The following is a 16,126-nucleotide window of genomic DNA, read 5'->3' on the forward strand; positions in this document are numbered from 1 at the left end:
ACTTCCACCGTGTAATGATTGTACTTACTTGGAAAAACGTTAAGATTAAAAGAAACTGGTGCCTATATTTTGGAGATTCCAATTTTTGTCTAATACGTTTGATGACAATCTCAGGCAGATAGCCATGAATTAAGGAGCAAATCGTGTTTTCTCTCTCTTTCTCTCTCTCTCTCTCTCTCTCTCCCCCCCACCGGGTCCTAAAGTAATGATGAAATGAGAGACAAAATTGGAAAAACCAAAAAGAAACAAAGGAAAAAACAAGAAGAAGAGAAGAATGGTTAAACTTCTCGGAACATCCAAATGAACCTAATAGGAACCAGACAATGAGATAAAAGTCAGCAACCGGAAAATGATCCTTTAGACAGAAAATAGAAGGCCACTGAAAAATATGCAGCTGCGTCTATTCCATGAGAATTTCATATACAACGAGGTAGACATGTCCTGTATTAGATGATTAAAGCGAAAAACTAATAATATAATAAGGAGAATACTACAAATGGTGTATCACATTGTGTTAGCGCATAATATTTACACTCCACAGCCAGGATGGAGATACTGTAGCATTCCATGAGACAAAATTTGTAACGCGAACTCAAAACCAAAAGTGGAGTTAAATGGGACTGCAGGACTGGTAAAGGCATATTTATATCTACACATGATACAAGGATTTGACCTAATACTAATGTGTGGAAATCAAAATTGGCCTGAAAAACAATTGACTCGAGAAATGCTACAATAATAGAAACAATATGATGAGGAATCTGAAGCAAGCCAAAGGAAAAGGATGATTATAGAAAGATGGCCATGCAACTGAACTTTGGGAACCATTCCCGGTCTCTTTTGTTGATTTTGGAGTAGAGTAGTTACCTATTCCGACAGCAACAGCAGGAGGCACAGTGGTAGCATGTGGTTTTACTGTGAAAGTATTTTGATCCTCAATGTCATAACCTGCATGGGCGAAAGGCTGGTTAAAAAGATTATAGATGAAAACACGGAAGAACAGTATGTGCATAAATGAGAGCAAGACTTACAATCAAACTTCTTCCAGCCCAAGACAAGCTTTTCTCGGTCAAATACGACACGGTAGCCAGTCATAAAGTTTTCTGTATAAAGAGCAATTGCTGAATTATAAGCAAGCAGAGTTCATGGAGAAATAGCTAAACAAAAGCATGGACATTGATGCATCGTCTTGAACAAAAGGAAGCACACTACTGATCTAAGATTGAAGTCAAGGAAACAATTGTAGCTAGTTTCATTAAGCATGCCTAATTGGCCTATCATCATTTTATCTTGACCATGGAGTAATAGCTAAACAAAAGCATGGACATTGATGCATCGTCTTGAACAAAAGGAACCACACTACTGATCTAAGATTGAAGTCAAGGAAACAATTGTAGCTAGTTTCATTGAGCATGCCTAATTGGCCTATCATCATTTTATCTTGACCATGGAGTAATAGGAATTAAAGAAGCCTGGTATATGAGTGTCATTTGGTCAGTTGAATTTTGAGTAGTGTAAGAACTGCTAGACGATAATCTGGGTTTGAACTTGATTACATCACAGATACTAAATACAGCATATGCATCCATGAAATTGTGACTATTTATTAAATGCAATGTACAAGACTTACGTCCAATTATATTCAGTTCTGTGCCCTTGACAATAGCCAGGCAATAAACAAGTTCACTCTGCATATCATTAGACAGAAAGGTATTTAGTATATAGCTTGCTACTAAACAACAAAAATAGTACTGAACAGGAACCAGGAACTAAACATTACCGGCGTAGAGATGACAATTTTGGGATCATAGACAGTGAACTGGCTTTCACCTTTCATAGTTAAACTCATGCTAGGTATCGGACTAGCATTAGCGTTAGGACTGCACATCATAAAGATCACGTTTTAGATATGAAGCATAAAAACTAAAACTTATATATGGATAAGACTAAGTATGCAACCTCATATCATAACAATACTCAAAAGGGATCTTTGGATCAGATTGTCGCCGCCTATCTTGAGTCTGTTTATGGAACTGAAAAGAACATGAAATTGCTAAGGTCCAACTCCATATGTATATAATAAAAAGAACCAAGTAAAATTATTTCATCATTTTATGTGCTCACACTCTCTACAAGCCTGTTGTAGGTTGGCTCAACCAAGTATGTAAAAGAGGTCCCAGAATCAAAAAGTGCACTGAAATCCACATCCATTAGAGTTGTGCCAACTCGAATTTGAGTAACAGTGATGTTATAAGTTGGGCTGCAGGAAATGTTAAGACATATGAGACAAAAGTAACTAGATTAATCCTTCCATTAGAGAAAAATTTATCAACATAGATTCACAAAAGCAACGATATTTAGGGCTAAGGCTTTGTTGTTGTATAGATTCACAAGCAATTGGCATCGATTAACATAAATTACCACTTACCGCGATGGGTTCAAATTAAAAGGTGTCTCTTCTTGATCAGAACTACCCTTGTCTCCAAAACTGATCCTTCCAATCCCATCACGTCCAAAGCACATGGAGAATGAATCTGCTGTAAAACCCTTGCTGGATAAAATGCTAGGAACTGATAACTTCTCCATACCTAGCCCAAGCAAACCATTGGGAGCTGCAACGTCCAGAAATGACCCACTTTGAACCTGTCCACAGCTGTACAATTCATACTGCATCTTAATCTCTAGACATGACATGATTAAATGAAAGGGGGGAACAGAGTTAAAAAAAAAAAAAAAACCAATAAACCAAAAACACTCTCATCAAAAGAATGATCCTGGAGTAAAGGCACAATGTTCAAATAAGTTAAAGCTAATCATAAAAATTACCCAAATGTGATATATGCCTCAACAAGTTCCTGATGACTATCTTCTGTTGTTAAGCGGAGAACATCCTCTACCAATATCCCAGAAGTAGATGTTTCAGCAGAGACATAAGAGACCATGTAAGGGCAATCACTGAATGCTCCAAAGCATTGATTACGGTGTGCACAAAGACTGCTGTTGCAATTTACCTTTTCGCTTGTTGATGACCCTTTAGGGTTGTATATATTAAGCTCAAAATCCTGCAGAATGATTAATTTCATTGAATGCAAAGGAAGGGCAGAAAAAAGCAGTTGAAGGGAAAAAAAAAAAAAAAACCAAAGATGAAATTTTATAAACAAACAATCATTTATTTATTTATTTTTTATAAGTAGTAATTTTATTAGAAAAGGAAACAGGAAAGACACAAAGGATGTGTATTAGCCCTTTTCAAAGAATACAACTTGAAAGGAAATGATATCAATAAAATAGACAAAAAGTCATATAGGGGATGCTGCCAAGAGCATGCATCCAATCAAACAACATCTGCAAAATATGCTCTTTGATGACATAAGCAGGATGTTCAATGACATCAAAGACCCATCTATATATTTCTTTCAAAGGAAAGATTCCAAATGACACACAAGGGCAAGGCTTGCCACACCTTGGCTCCTCTATTTTGCTGAAACCAACCTTGCCAACATTCTAACAGTTCAATCACAGATTTGGGTGTCACCCAAGCTAACGGCTAACCCAACCAAGTAAAGATAAAGGACCATATATCAATAGATTCCCCACTACATTAACACGTACAGCACCAATAGAATATTAAAACTTGACACTTGTGAAGGTTATCAATTGCTAGAGATCTCCCAAGGGACGGGTCCAAATGCTCTTCTAAGGGAGGAAGATTATCATAGAACAAGGACCCCAAGAAAAGTGTCAACAGTGCTTGATGAACTGATGACTCCAATGCTGGCCTCACCCTCTGATGGGCCAGCCAGATATGAAGACACTAAGGCTTCCTTGTTCACTGCTAAGTGAAACAAATCCTTGAGGGGGCTGTCGCCACACCAAATATTGGTCCAAAACCTCACCTTGGACTCTTCTCAAGGATCAAACTGTAAGAAATTAGAAAAAGAATCCCATCCAGTGTGTATGCCCTTCCAGAAGCTAGTCCCATGTGTATCCCAAATTTACTCTGCTGTCCAAGCTCCCCACCTTTCCCCATATTTGGCATAAATTACTCTCCTCCACAAATGGTCCCTTTCCATTATGAATCTCCAGAGCCACTTCCCTATGAGGGCTTGGTTAAAAGAATGGAGTTTTCTAGTCCTGTTTAATAGGGGAGCAAACCACTCTCCAATCCACCAAATGGAATTTGTTAGTGTCACCAATGCCTCTCAATTGGAATTCTCTTTGAAGTTTCTCCAATTATTGGCCACACGAGTAGGCATTGTAAAGTGTGACATAAATTGGTAGGAATAGAGAACAATGTACGCTTGATCAAGGTCACCATTCATGCAAACTTTTCATGTTTAACTCAAGCTCAACGTGGTATCATACTTAGTTTGCTAAATTTAATTCAATGTGTCTCAGCAGTCTTTTGATGCCAAAAAGGTAGAAGATGCCTGATCTAGTGAAACCCCTCAATCTCTTTTCCCCAACACAAACACAAACCGAGGCTAAATATTTATTACATCAAAAACCCCCATTACCAGAATGGCAATCAACAAAAAGAAATGATTTTTAAGCGTCCACAATCAAAGGAACAGATCTCAACTATATCTGTTACATGGTAAAAAAAATATTATTGACACACCCAATTTTCACACCTAAATACTGTCAACACACCCATTTTCACACCTAACTTGCTTGTGCGACTCTGAGTAATCAACCAAAAGTGGTGGATCCATATAAACAAGATTGTGCAAAAAGTGTCTACTACTCACAATCACACACACCAACATGTTGTGAAATTGGGCGTGTCCCTAGAATTATTATTTAAAAAAAAAAAAAAAAAACTCTTTAAGTTTAGAAAACAAAAATGAATTGAGTGGTCCATATTACAGATTTGAGATTACCACTTCTTTTTTAAAGCATAAATAAACACACCAAATACCATAAATCTCTCTGACTTGATTTCAGCCAAACAAAGCCCCTCAATTCAACCACCGTGCACTCTTGGTGTGACTGTCACTCCACAAATACAATGTTCTTGTGGGGCGGGAGGCAAGAGCCGGAATTCAAATCTCCAAAAAGGAGGTTCACATGCATATACTTGAATTAGACTGGAGTAAAATTCCTATTTTGTATTTAAAAAAAAAAAAAAGAAGCCCACCCCAGTTCAGTTTAGCATCTACTTTCTCACAAAACACACACATAATAAGCTAAAATTAAAAAAAAAAAAAAATGATATTGAGAGGACATTGAATTAGAAATGAGAAGAGAGCATACAGAAGTATAAACAGTGCCCTCAGTAGAAGCACATTTACTGCAATCACATGGCACCCAAAACAGGTCACTCCCAGTGTCCAGTGCTACCATAAACTTCACTCCTGGCGTCCCTAATTGCACCGTCGTGTAATGCAAACTGTACCAAATCTCCAAAACAAGAAAAACATTTCAGTTGTGACCCAAATTTGGAAACTTTGATTATATGTACATATAACTATATAAAGAAACGTACAATCCGAGGGAGCTAATGCGGAAGGTGGAGTTGCCGTCGACGAAAGAGAGGGATGCGTCGGAATCGGAGAGCTTGCGGCCGCGGAGGAGGTGGTGGAGGAAGAAGAGGCGATCGCGGTCGGCGAGGTCGGAGTAGTACTCGACGGTGCCCTTTTCCGGTGCCGGAGAGAGCATTCCGGTGGAGTTGGACCATTTCTTGACGGGGTCGGAGAAGCGGTGGTGCATCTTGAAGGTGAAGATGCTGCGTGCATTGCAGGTGCGCAGCGAGAGGAAGATGAGAAAGAAGAAGAAGAAGAGTTTAGAGGAATGGAAAGAAGGCATGTTAGTTTGTTGTTATTTGCATTTAGATGAGAGATCTTCTTCTTCTTTCTTCTTCTATCAAAAAGCTTTTGGGTTTTTGGGTTTGGCGATTTCTCAGAGAGAGTTGTTATGTGATCTTGAACTGTTTGTGTCTGCGAGTGGAAAGTGTTAAATTTTAGGCATGTGTTGTGGATCCCACCTTTTTGCTTTTTGTTTTGACAGTTGAGGAGGTTGTTAGCAGAAAGGATGCAGTGACAATTTTTTTTTTTGACTATAGAGAGCGGGAAATTGGGAAATTGGGAAATCATTGTTTCTTTTCTTTCCTTCTTGATTTCTTTCGGTTGTAACAACACTACAAGATCCCTCTTTATTTCTTATTTCAAAATGGTTGGTTTTTGATTTGACAAAAGGCAAGATGGTCATAGTTTCATTCTATTTGTTACAAACCATTCATTGGAGAAAGATATCCTAAAGGAAATAATAGTTTTAGGACTACACACAATTTTACAACTTTTTACTATAACTTTGACGTGATAGGTTATAAGTGGTTGTCTATTAGTTATACATTGACCTATTCCTTGTTTTTTTTACTCGTACTTTTCCAAATCACAATTGTGGCAAATGGTCCGTTTGGATTGAACTTATTGTTGCTAAAATTGAAAATTGAAAACACTGTACAAAAATAATTTTTAAATGTGTAAATAGTACTGTGGGACCCATTTTTAATATTTTTTAGTGCGTGAACAGTGATTTTTGTCCCTTGCACAATAAACCCATGTGATGTTAATATTCATGCGCAGGAAAAAAAAAACAAAAAAAAGAGGAAAATGCAAACTTATAAACGCAGACGCCCAATCCAAACCCCACCAAAGAAGTTGCGGTACTAGATTTTCTCTAAAAAGAAAGAAAATTGGAGCAGGAGATACTACATGAGTGGAAAACTAACTGGCTGTTTGGCCACTCTTTTTTGGTCACTCAATTTTCGTCACTCAATTTCCGTCACTCATCACTCATCACTTATCACTCAATACTCATCACTCATCACCCATCACCCATCACTTAATACCCGTTTGGCACATCACTGAAATACAATCACTCAACATTTTTCACACTATTTTGTGGGCCCCAGCTCTATCACCCACTGCAACTTTTTTTTTTTCCTTTTTTTTTTTTTTCACTGGGAAATTCACCGTTCCCAGTGAAAAAAAAAAAGAAAAAAAGAAAAAAAAAAGGAAGAAACCCAGGGCGTTGAACCCAGGTGGAAAAAAAGAAAAAAAGAAAAAAGAAAGAAGCAAGAATAGGGACGGTGAACCCATGTGTGAAAAAAAAAAAAAAAAAAACGGGAAGAAACCCAGGGCGTTGAACCCAGGTGGAAAAAAAAAAAAAAAAAAAAAAGAAAGAAGCAAGAATAGGGACGGTGAACCCATGTGTGAAAAAAAAAAAAAAAAAAAAAAAAAAGGAAGAAACCAGTGAAACCCAGACCTGTGAAAGACAAAAAGGAAAAAAAAAAAAAAAAGAAGATAAAGAGGGAGCAAAAATCTGACTGTGAGCCCAGCTATGTGATGTTATTTACAAGTTTGCCATTGAAAACTGAAAACTGAAAACTGAAAACTGAAAACTGAAAACAGCCAAAAGTTGTTTTCAGTTTCCATAACTCATAACTCAAAAAGTAGAGAATTGAGTATTGGAAACAGAGTTATGGAAATAGAGTATTGGTGCAAGCAAACGAGTATTTTGCTATGGGTCCCACCATTTTTTAGAATTGAGTTATGAAAACTGAGAATTGAGTCATGAAAATACCCAATCCAAACAGCCTCTAAGGGTCCGTTTGGATATAACTTATTTTTGCTGAAACTGAAAATTGAAAACAAAACATTATAGCAAAATAATTTTTAAATATGTGAATAGTATTGTGGGTCCTATTTTTAATATTTTTTTCTGAATAAAGTGGTTGTGGGTCCCATAAACAGTACGTGAATAGTGATAAACAGTACATGAACAATAAAACTTGTCTCCAAAAGATGAAAAGCATGAAAAAAAAGAAAAAAAGAAAAGAAGAAGAAGCAAAACGCAAACGCCAGACGCAATAATAATTCCTATCCAAACTCACATTAAAATTTAAGGTACAAAGTGTAATTAAGAGTATAATTTAAGATGGTAAAATATAATTTTTCAATAGATATAGAAAAGGGATAATTATGTCTTTTTATGTTATGCAATCCAATATAATGACAGAATTAACGGCATGGTACAAAGTGTAACATAAATTTTAATTTAGGAGCTAATAATGTATTTTGAAAGTTTATGATACAAATTATAATTTTGGATATAGTTTAGGGTGAAAATATGTAATTTTTCCTAATTTAAATTGAGAAATCATATTATCGAAGAATTCCAAACCATGCAGGGCAAGGTAAAACTTGCATGGATTGAACAACATACTTTTAGACTTCAAACAAACCGGTGGAGTTGATCAAAGGCATTTCAAAGGTTAAGTTAATGGAAAGAAAAATATTAGAATAATGGAATTTAGAGTGCATTCCTTCATTTATGATTTAGATGGATCTTTATAGGATTCTTTGAGTTATAGATTGTGATCAATGCCCTTAAAAGTGAGAAGCTTTAAGTGTTAAAAAAAAAAACTTTCATTCTCAACAATTTAATAAAAAATGTTTAAAAAGTTAAAAGTGAAAACTTTTACGAGAGGAATGAGGGTAATTACATTGAAACCAAATCCTGGTTTGATCATACTTGTTCGGACACTGTGTTTCTTGGTAGGGTGAAGTGGGGTCATCACATGGACCTGGTTTTGGGCCAAACCTACTAGGGCTGGATCTGGAAATGCCTATCTAACAACTCTCAATTAACAAAACCAAAAAAAATACTTATACGGACGCACTCAAAATTTTGCACATGTACATAAAAATTATTATTGAAAATTATAGTTTTTTCAAACATTTTGTCCAAATGGATTCAAGTGGCAAGAAAATTAGCAAGCTATCAATGCTTCCAATTTCATTTAAATTAACTTTAAATTAAGTACAAATAATGATACAAGGGTCAAGAAAGTCTTGCCAAATAAGAAGAAAATTAAACAATGGCAAAGAATGAAACTAGAAGCATCACGAGTGCGTAAGTAAAAGCCTTCATCTTGGGTGAATGACTAGATGGTGCTGTGGATTTTGGATTAACAGCAAGAGCAGGAGATTGTGATGAGTTGGTAGGTGAAGTTTGCGAATTCGAATCATTGTAACCTGCGGAAACCAAGTTTCTTTATTGTTACATTAAGAATTCACTAGGAGAAGGATAAATTGAATTGTATATTGAAATTCAATATAAAGAAAAAGATGAACTAACTCACAGTTAGATGCCTTCCAACCCAAAACCATCTTATCATGGTTGAAAACTATGCGATAACCGGTCATAAAGTTTTCTGGATGAAAATAAATTGATTCAAATTAGAAATGTAAAATTTTCAACTCAAACATGTTAAGATGCATAATGACTAAAAAAATATATGGCACCAAGAAAGTCCAAGTAACGATTATCTCAAAATGTAATTTGGCAATTCTAGCTTCTTCAATAAGGCCATGATTAAATGGAAACCATGTTTGTTATTTCTTTTGCACTGCACATATATTGGTTTAGCTAGGAAAGTGATCACTAAATTCTAAGGGTGAATATAACACAACCAACCATGACTAGCCTCCTGCTAAATAGGTTTTTTGGCATATTGTGTTTTAACCATACTGTGAAAAAATTGGTTTAGCTAGGAAGTGATCACTAAATTCTAAGGGTGAATATAGTAGTGAATTTAAAATTTTAATTTCCCACTTTTAACATACTTTTACACAAGATGATCCAAATTTGTAGATCTAACCTATATATGTTCACCCAAAAGCAGCAATCACTCAAATTTTTTTTGGCTGAAAAGATAGAGATAATCACTCAAAATTTTGAAATGATTGAAAAACATAAAGTTGAAACTTTCGTCAATATTATAAACTGGTTTTAAAATAAGGATAGTCATTGATTATATATATACACACACTTACGTCCTATGATGTTTATGCCTTCACTTTTGAGAAGACCCAAGCAATAAAAATATCCAGCCTGCAGACCATAACATCAATTTCAGCATAACTCAACTAGAAACAATATGTAAAAGCACTAATAAGTGATACCACACCTGAGTAGAGAACAATACTATTGGATCAGTGACAAAATATTGGTCTCCACCTTTCATTGTAAGATTCACTGTAGGTGTCGATGGTATTTGTTTTGCACTAAAAATAAAGTGGATCTAATTAGTGCTTTAAAGTTGGAAGGAGAAAACAAATACACAATAAGAATAAATTTTCTTCAAATACCTTAAATAATAACAGTATTCAAAGGGGATTTGGGAATCTGATGGATATCGTTTTTCTGTGACATGGGAATTGAACTGCAAAGAAAAATAGAACATATACATTCATTTTTCATAAGATGAAGTTTCAGTGATGTATAAAACCTATCATTTAAATCACTTACACTCTCAGAAATAAATGTATAAGCTGGGTCGCTTAGAAGTGTAAACGATGTACCAGAGTCAAATATTGCATTAAACTCCACTTGAGAAACATTCACTCCTCCGATATTTATTTGAGTGATAGTGATGTTATATGTAGGACTGGTAACAAGTTTCCAAGTGCAATTAGCATGAGGTTCTGGTCAAAGATAGTCTTATTGATAAACTAAATATTAAATAACCTTGTCATCAACATTTAAAATATTGAGAAGTTACAACTTACAATGATGGTTCAACAGTGAATGGTGTTTCTTTTTGGTCTGAGGTGCCATTATCTCCAAAATTTATTCTCCCAATTACATTAGATCCAAAACACATGGAAAAAGAATTTGGACCTAGCCCATTTCTTGCTAAGGTGCTCGGAACAGATATGTTATTAAGACCAAGCCCAATTAGACCGTTTGGTGCTGCTCCCTCTAGGAAAGTACCAGTCTCATTTTTACCACAACTGAAGCAAAATAAAAGGGTTGGATTACATGGGGTTAGCAAGAAGCAACTTCAATGAATTAGAAAAGATCTTACCAAAAGGCATTAACAAGAAGCAATTTTAACGAATTAGAAAGTAATGCTTGCCCACCAATGATGAGTTAAAAAAATTGATGACCATATTAAAGACATTAATTTTTTCTAGCGATCTCTCTGAACCCTCAAAAGCTTTTGATATCATGAAAATTCCAAGCATAACCTGCAGCCTTCATTATGGGAATTTTTAAAACTTTTTACATTAATTAACTCTATTTTCGCACAAAAGAGACTTTTATTGAATTAGTCAGTTCGAGGCCATAAAACACCTTGATAACCCTTACAAATCATTATACTTACTTGAGGAGGAAAAGAGCCTATACGAAACTCCAAATTTATCACCCAAATGATCTAATATATTTACCGAAATATCAACTGTACCATAAATTTTTGTCATTTTTAACTGACAATTATTTAATATCCAGTTTTTTTTTAAAATTGATATTGGATATGATATAAAATCAATATGATTTTCACTTGAAAGAATATTTCTTCCAAAGATTTTGGTAGCTAGGAAAGCAACGAAAAATAACCTACCCAAAAGTAACTAGAGCATCAACGGCTTTTGATTGATCATCATCTGTAATTAAGTGCAAAACATCCTCTACCAAAATCCCAGAAGTTGAAGTGTCATTTGAAACATAGGCATAACTATAAGCACAATCACTATTGGCTGAGAGACACTGATTTGAACTGCACAAGTAATTGCTACCACAAGGAACCCTTTTGCTTGTTGATGATGCATTAGGACTGTAGATGTTAAGGTTTACTACCTGCTTGATAAGAGGATAAGTAAGTGTTGTTGCATTTTGATATTAAAATGAGTAAATGGAATTTTGATTTTGATTGATTGAATTAGAAAAAAAAGTGCGACTTTCATGTGTTAATAAAGTTTGATTGGGAAGTTATTGTTTCGGTAAAAAACTTATTCCCCACAATAATAAAGAAAGAATTTGAATTAATTTATAATTGACGATGTTATAGGACTTTAAATAAGTGTTTGATGCAAGAAATGGGTCAATTCCACATATGTGCGTCTAAAGAGGAGGAGGGCGCCTTCTAAATTTACCGCCCTAATGGACTACGAAGGGGGAGCAATAGCTTAATACGCCAGTTCGGGAAATAACCCTTGGGGTTGGGCACCTATTTTAGTACAAGAAAGGGCAATCTCCCCATCTTCTGACGAGAACGTTTCAACTTCCTCTCCCTACATAAAACCAAAAATCTTCATTTTCATGCTTCAAGTTTACGAGACCCCAAGTCTTAAAAAAAAAGCTAACTAAGCAATGGCTTGTGCTTGCACCTCTAGTACTACTTGTTCATATTCATTGACTTCCGGATCACACATACTACTATTGGTATTGTTGCTTCTGGGATTGAGTTCCTGGAGCTGTTACGGGTTGGGATCATTTGGGTTCGACATCCACCACCGGTCCTCGGATCCGGTTAAGCAAATTCTGGGTTTTGATGGGCTTCCAGAGAAAGGGAGCGTAGAGTACTATGTTGCTATGGCTCACCGAGACCACATAATCCGGGGCCGCCACCTCGCCGCCAGTAACAACCAGTCGCCACCGGCGCCGCTCACTTTCGCCAATGGAAACGAGACCATCTTCCTCAACAATTTCGGAAGGTATATATATATATATATGATCCTTATAATTTTTATTTTTATTTTAATAATTTTTTTGAGTTCTAGCTACCTGTTCCTTAATTTTCTGGAAACTGACATTTTAAAAAAATGGTTTTTGATATCTCAGTTTGTATTACGCTAATGTTTCTGTGGGGACACCGAGTTTGTCATATTTGGTAGCATTGGACACAGGCAGTGATTTGTTCTGGCTACCATGCGATTGTTTGAATAGCAATACTTGCGTAACCGGCTTACAGACATCATCTGGACAGGTACGTAATAATTTTTTTTTTTTTTTTTTTACTTTATTTGCTTGGTATCGTTATGGAACTTTCATCTTTTAATTTAATATTTACTTCAACTCCTATCTAGAATTATTTATTGTGTGATAGTGATCTCTTTTTCTTCTATAATTTTTTTTTTTTTTTTTAATTTGCATGAAAGGGGATGACAAGGAAAGAAGATAAAAAGTAGGTAAAGAATTCAAATAGACTTAAATACAAACACTAGAATTAGAAAAATTCAACGTGTCCCTATATAAACGGAAAATTATGTAATATTTATGATGGATCACGTCACTTGTTCACTATTTTACTAAAAAAATTTCATATATTTAAAATTACTAAATCAGTTTATAATTAAAAATAAATAAATAGATTTGATAAACTAACTTAACAATTTTAAATATATATATATATATATATATATGAGAGTCTTTTAGTCATTCCACGAAGAGAGAGAGAGAGAGTAGAGAGAATTGTCATAAACAATTATATATTTGAGCTGACCTATGTACGTGCCAAACCATCCACACATCAATAGCTTCTTGAAAAATATGTCTAAACGTTACCTTTCATGATTGCACCAAAATGGATCTACAATCCAAAATCAAATTAGTTAATATAGGTGAAAATTAATGGCATCATATATAGCAGAATTTAACCAATCATATGCTTGATTGGAGGAGATTCTTATTTGATTAGCAGGAAAATTTTGTAATTTTAATTGTTTTGGTTTCAATTAAGCATGTGTAGGAAAACTACCTTTAGGCAAGTTATAATTTTCAACTTAGTGGTTAGATACTTAGATGTTCATATCGCTATTATATCATTAGAGTCTATATTGACCTCGAACTTTGTCCTCTACGCAAATGCGTGTGATCAATAACTTTAAGAATATCTTCTTTGTTTATGATGAGATCGGAATTCTCTTTATAATAATGGTAGTTTGTAAATATTATCAGCCATAGTGATGTTGTTCCCAATCTTAATACCTGCCACAATCATTTAGAAAACGAGTTTGGTACATAAATGGATATGCCATCCACCATTTGAAAGCGATACAAATGATTAGCTACGTATAAACTTCTTGTACTTGCCTCTTCAATGTCATATTTCCTCAATAAAAAATTTCCCAATTTTCTTTACAATGGAATAATAATAATAATAATAATAATAACAACAACATCATGATCCACAATTCAAGAGATAATACTGATAATTGTTCTATCATATTGCAAGTACCTCTTATTTGGTTTGTTTTAATATAAGAACCTACTTTTTTTTTATTTCACATAACCACTTTCCAAAAATACTCATATTAGATTATCTATTATCTATTCTAAACATTGTTTCATTAAAATATCAATTTTTTTTTCTTTTTTAATTGTTTCTCTTTCTTCACATGTAATAATTATCATCTACTATCTTCCTTTATCTTTGAAATACATAAAAACAAAGTAAAAAATTAAATGCAAAATGAATAGCACCAATATAAATTTACATAGTTATTATAGCCATGGATGGATTTTACACAATTATATATAGATTGATGTGAAAGATTTTAAGAGTTGTTTAAGCAAAATGTAGAGTTTTTTTTTTTTTTTTACAAAACTGATGTGAATTCTCTTAAATAGTTAGCACGTGTCCCTTTGCATTTATTGAAACAAACTACCTTTAACCTTTAAATAGAAGAGTTTGTTGGGATCTCCAATATTGTCATTAGGCTTCTAAGTAATTAGCTTTATTGAATCTCCTCAAAATTGTTGGTAAAAGTATAAAACATTAGTTTTAAAATTAGAAGAGTAAATGGAATTGAGACAAAATAGTCTCTAATGAAGAGATTTAAACCCTATGCAATTAGTCGAGAATCTTGTAATTTAATTAATTGACACTTTCTAATATTCTTAATAGAGACATTTTAGACTCTAGAGTCAAATCTCCTAATCTCAAACTATCAATGTTAAAAAAATAATAAATAAAAAATGCAATTTGCACACAAAAAATTATGTATTTTAACTTCTCCCTTCCAAGATATAACAACCTAATACCTTGACCCCACCCCCCACCCCCTGCTGTTTGAATTCCTTATGATAAGCAATTGAAACAAGATTTTGCTAATGGTAAAAAAGGGCTTTGAAACAAGTTTTTGCTAGGATATAAATGATGTAGATAGTCGTTGAGAAAGATAGAGAGATAGAGAGATATCTATCGACGCCACGCCAGTAGGTGAAAGTCAAATGATCGTTGCGAGAGTGAGGCCTAAACCGCGGGTGTTTTATTTATATATATTCAGCGGTCAATGTGTGTGTTTTATTGGTAGGATGAAGTGTGAGTCACCACGCGGATTTGGTTTTGGGCGTCGGATTTGGAAATGCTTACCTCGCCCAACAAATACTCAATTAACAAAACCGAACAATACTTTTATTCACACACTCAAAAAAATTGTACATAAAAATGTTTGTTGAAACTATAGATTTTTCAAACATTTAGTCCAAACAAACCCAAATGCCAAGAAAATTTGCAAACTATTGAGGGTTATAATTTCTTTTGATTTTACTTTAAATTCAATACAAATAATAATACAAGGGTTGACAAAGTCTCGCTAATTAAATAAGAATAGTATCAAACAATGGTAAAGAATGAAACAAAAAGTATCATGAGTGCGTAAGTAAAAGCCTTCAACTTGGATGAATGACTAGATGATGCTATGGCTTCTGGGTGAATGACAAGAGCAGGAGAAGCAGCAAGAGTGTGTGATGGACTGCTAGGTGAAGTAGCAGGAGAGTGTAATGGGCTGATTGGTGGAGTGTTTGAATTCGAATCATGTAATGAGCTGCTTGAAGATGTTGAAGATCTAGAAACATGCTCAAGCAATTATTAAAGTCAGTCAGAAACTTAATTCGCGAGATAAAGGCCAAAATGGCAAAATACTCTTTTTGTTGAAATTTTCTAACAAAATGCCCTTTGTTTGAAATTATTTAAGGATATGCCCCTGTTTTGAAACTCGATTTTTTTAAAATCGAATTTCTATGAAGAACTCAATTTGGCTAAAATCGAGTTGCTTGAAAAAACTTAAATGGAACTTGAGTTCCATGCAGGTTTTTTTTAATTGCCTATAACTCGATTTTTGCCAAATCGAGTTTAAAACATGGGTATATCCCTAAATAGTTTTAAATAAGGGCCTTTTATTGGAAAGTTTCAGCGAAAGGGATATATCCCCATTTTGGCCCGAGATAGATTATGGGAACCAAAAATCCTAGTTTACTCGAAGACTAATTGAATCTCAACTTTTACCTACTTTTAAATATCCAATAAGGCAAGAATTCACCAGGTGAAATG

The 16,126-nt window shown here is 34.5% G+C and overlaps 2 protein-coding genes and 1 long non-coding RNA gene across 3 annotated transcripts; 1 reads left to right on the forward strand and 2 right to left on the reverse strand.

The window, feature by feature from the left end:
- Positions 1 to 380: 380 nt before the first annotated feature.
- LOC111989601 (aspartyl protease family protein 1) lies at positions 381 to 5,998 on the reverse strand. The gene is made up of 10 exons (XM_024021395.2): positions 5,489 to 5,998; positions 5,257 to 5,392; positions 2,827 to 3,062; positions 2,429 to 2,653; positions 2,125 to 2,260; positions 1,960 to 2,033; positions 1,781 to 1,880; positions 1,631 to 1,688; positions 1,032 to 1,103; positions 381 to 948 (listed from the first exon to the last, which is right to left on the reverse strand). Exons 1-10 carry the CDS (start codon positions 5,806 to 5,808, stop codon positions 731 to 733), a joined length of 1,575 nt encoding a protein of 524 aa, XP_023877163.1. The 5' UTR covers positions 5,809 to 5,998; the 3' UTR covers positions 381 to 730.
- A 2,694-nt stretch (positions 5,999 to 8,692) lies between these two features.
- Positions 8,693 to 11,691, reverse strand: LOC111989609 (aspartyl protease family protein 1; the record flags this gene model as incomplete). The annotated part of the gene is made up of 8 exons (XM_065776496.1): positions 8,693 to 9,041; positions 9,149 to 9,220; positions 9,843 to 9,900; positions 9,977 to 10,073; positions 10,158 to 10,231; positions 10,318 to 10,456; positions 10,578 to 10,802; positions 11,414 to 11,691. Coding segments are annotated over 8 exons (1,107 nt in total), but the record flags the coding sequence as incomplete, so codon positions are not given.
- Positions 11,692 to 12,049: 358 nt separating this feature from the next.
- On the forward strand, positions 12,050 to 14,389 carry LOC136061530 (uncharacterized). Its single transcript, XR_010630329.1, has 2 exons — positions 12,050 to 12,506; positions 12,634 to 14,389. It is a non-coding gene; the product is annotated as an uncharacterized LOC136061530 (long non-coding RNA).
- Positions 14,390 to 16,126: the final 1,737 nt, after the last annotated feature.

The sequence above is a fragment of the Quercus suber genome, unplaced genomic scaffold, assembly GCF_002906115.3.
Source record: "Quercus suber isolate HL8 unplaced genomic scaffold, Cork oak 2.0 scaffold_9, whole genome shotgun sequence".
NCBI classification, from domain to species: Eukaryota; Viridiplantae; Streptophyta; class Magnoliopsida; order Fagales; family Fagaceae; genus Quercus; species Quercus suber.

Coding starts and splice junctions, on each gene's coding strand:
- LOC111989601 (XM_024021395.2), bottom strand. CDS start 5,808: ATGCCTTCTTTCCATTCCTCTAAACTCTTCTTCTTCTTCTTTCTCATC. Junction 2,654..2,826: donor GAGGCATATATCACATTTGG/GTAATTTTTATG, acceptor TGAATTGTACAG/CTGTGGACAGGTTCAAAGTG. Junction 1,104..1,630: donor AGAACTGAATATAATTGGAC/GTAAGTCTTGTA, acceptor CTCTTTATACAG/AAAACTTTATGACTGGCTAC.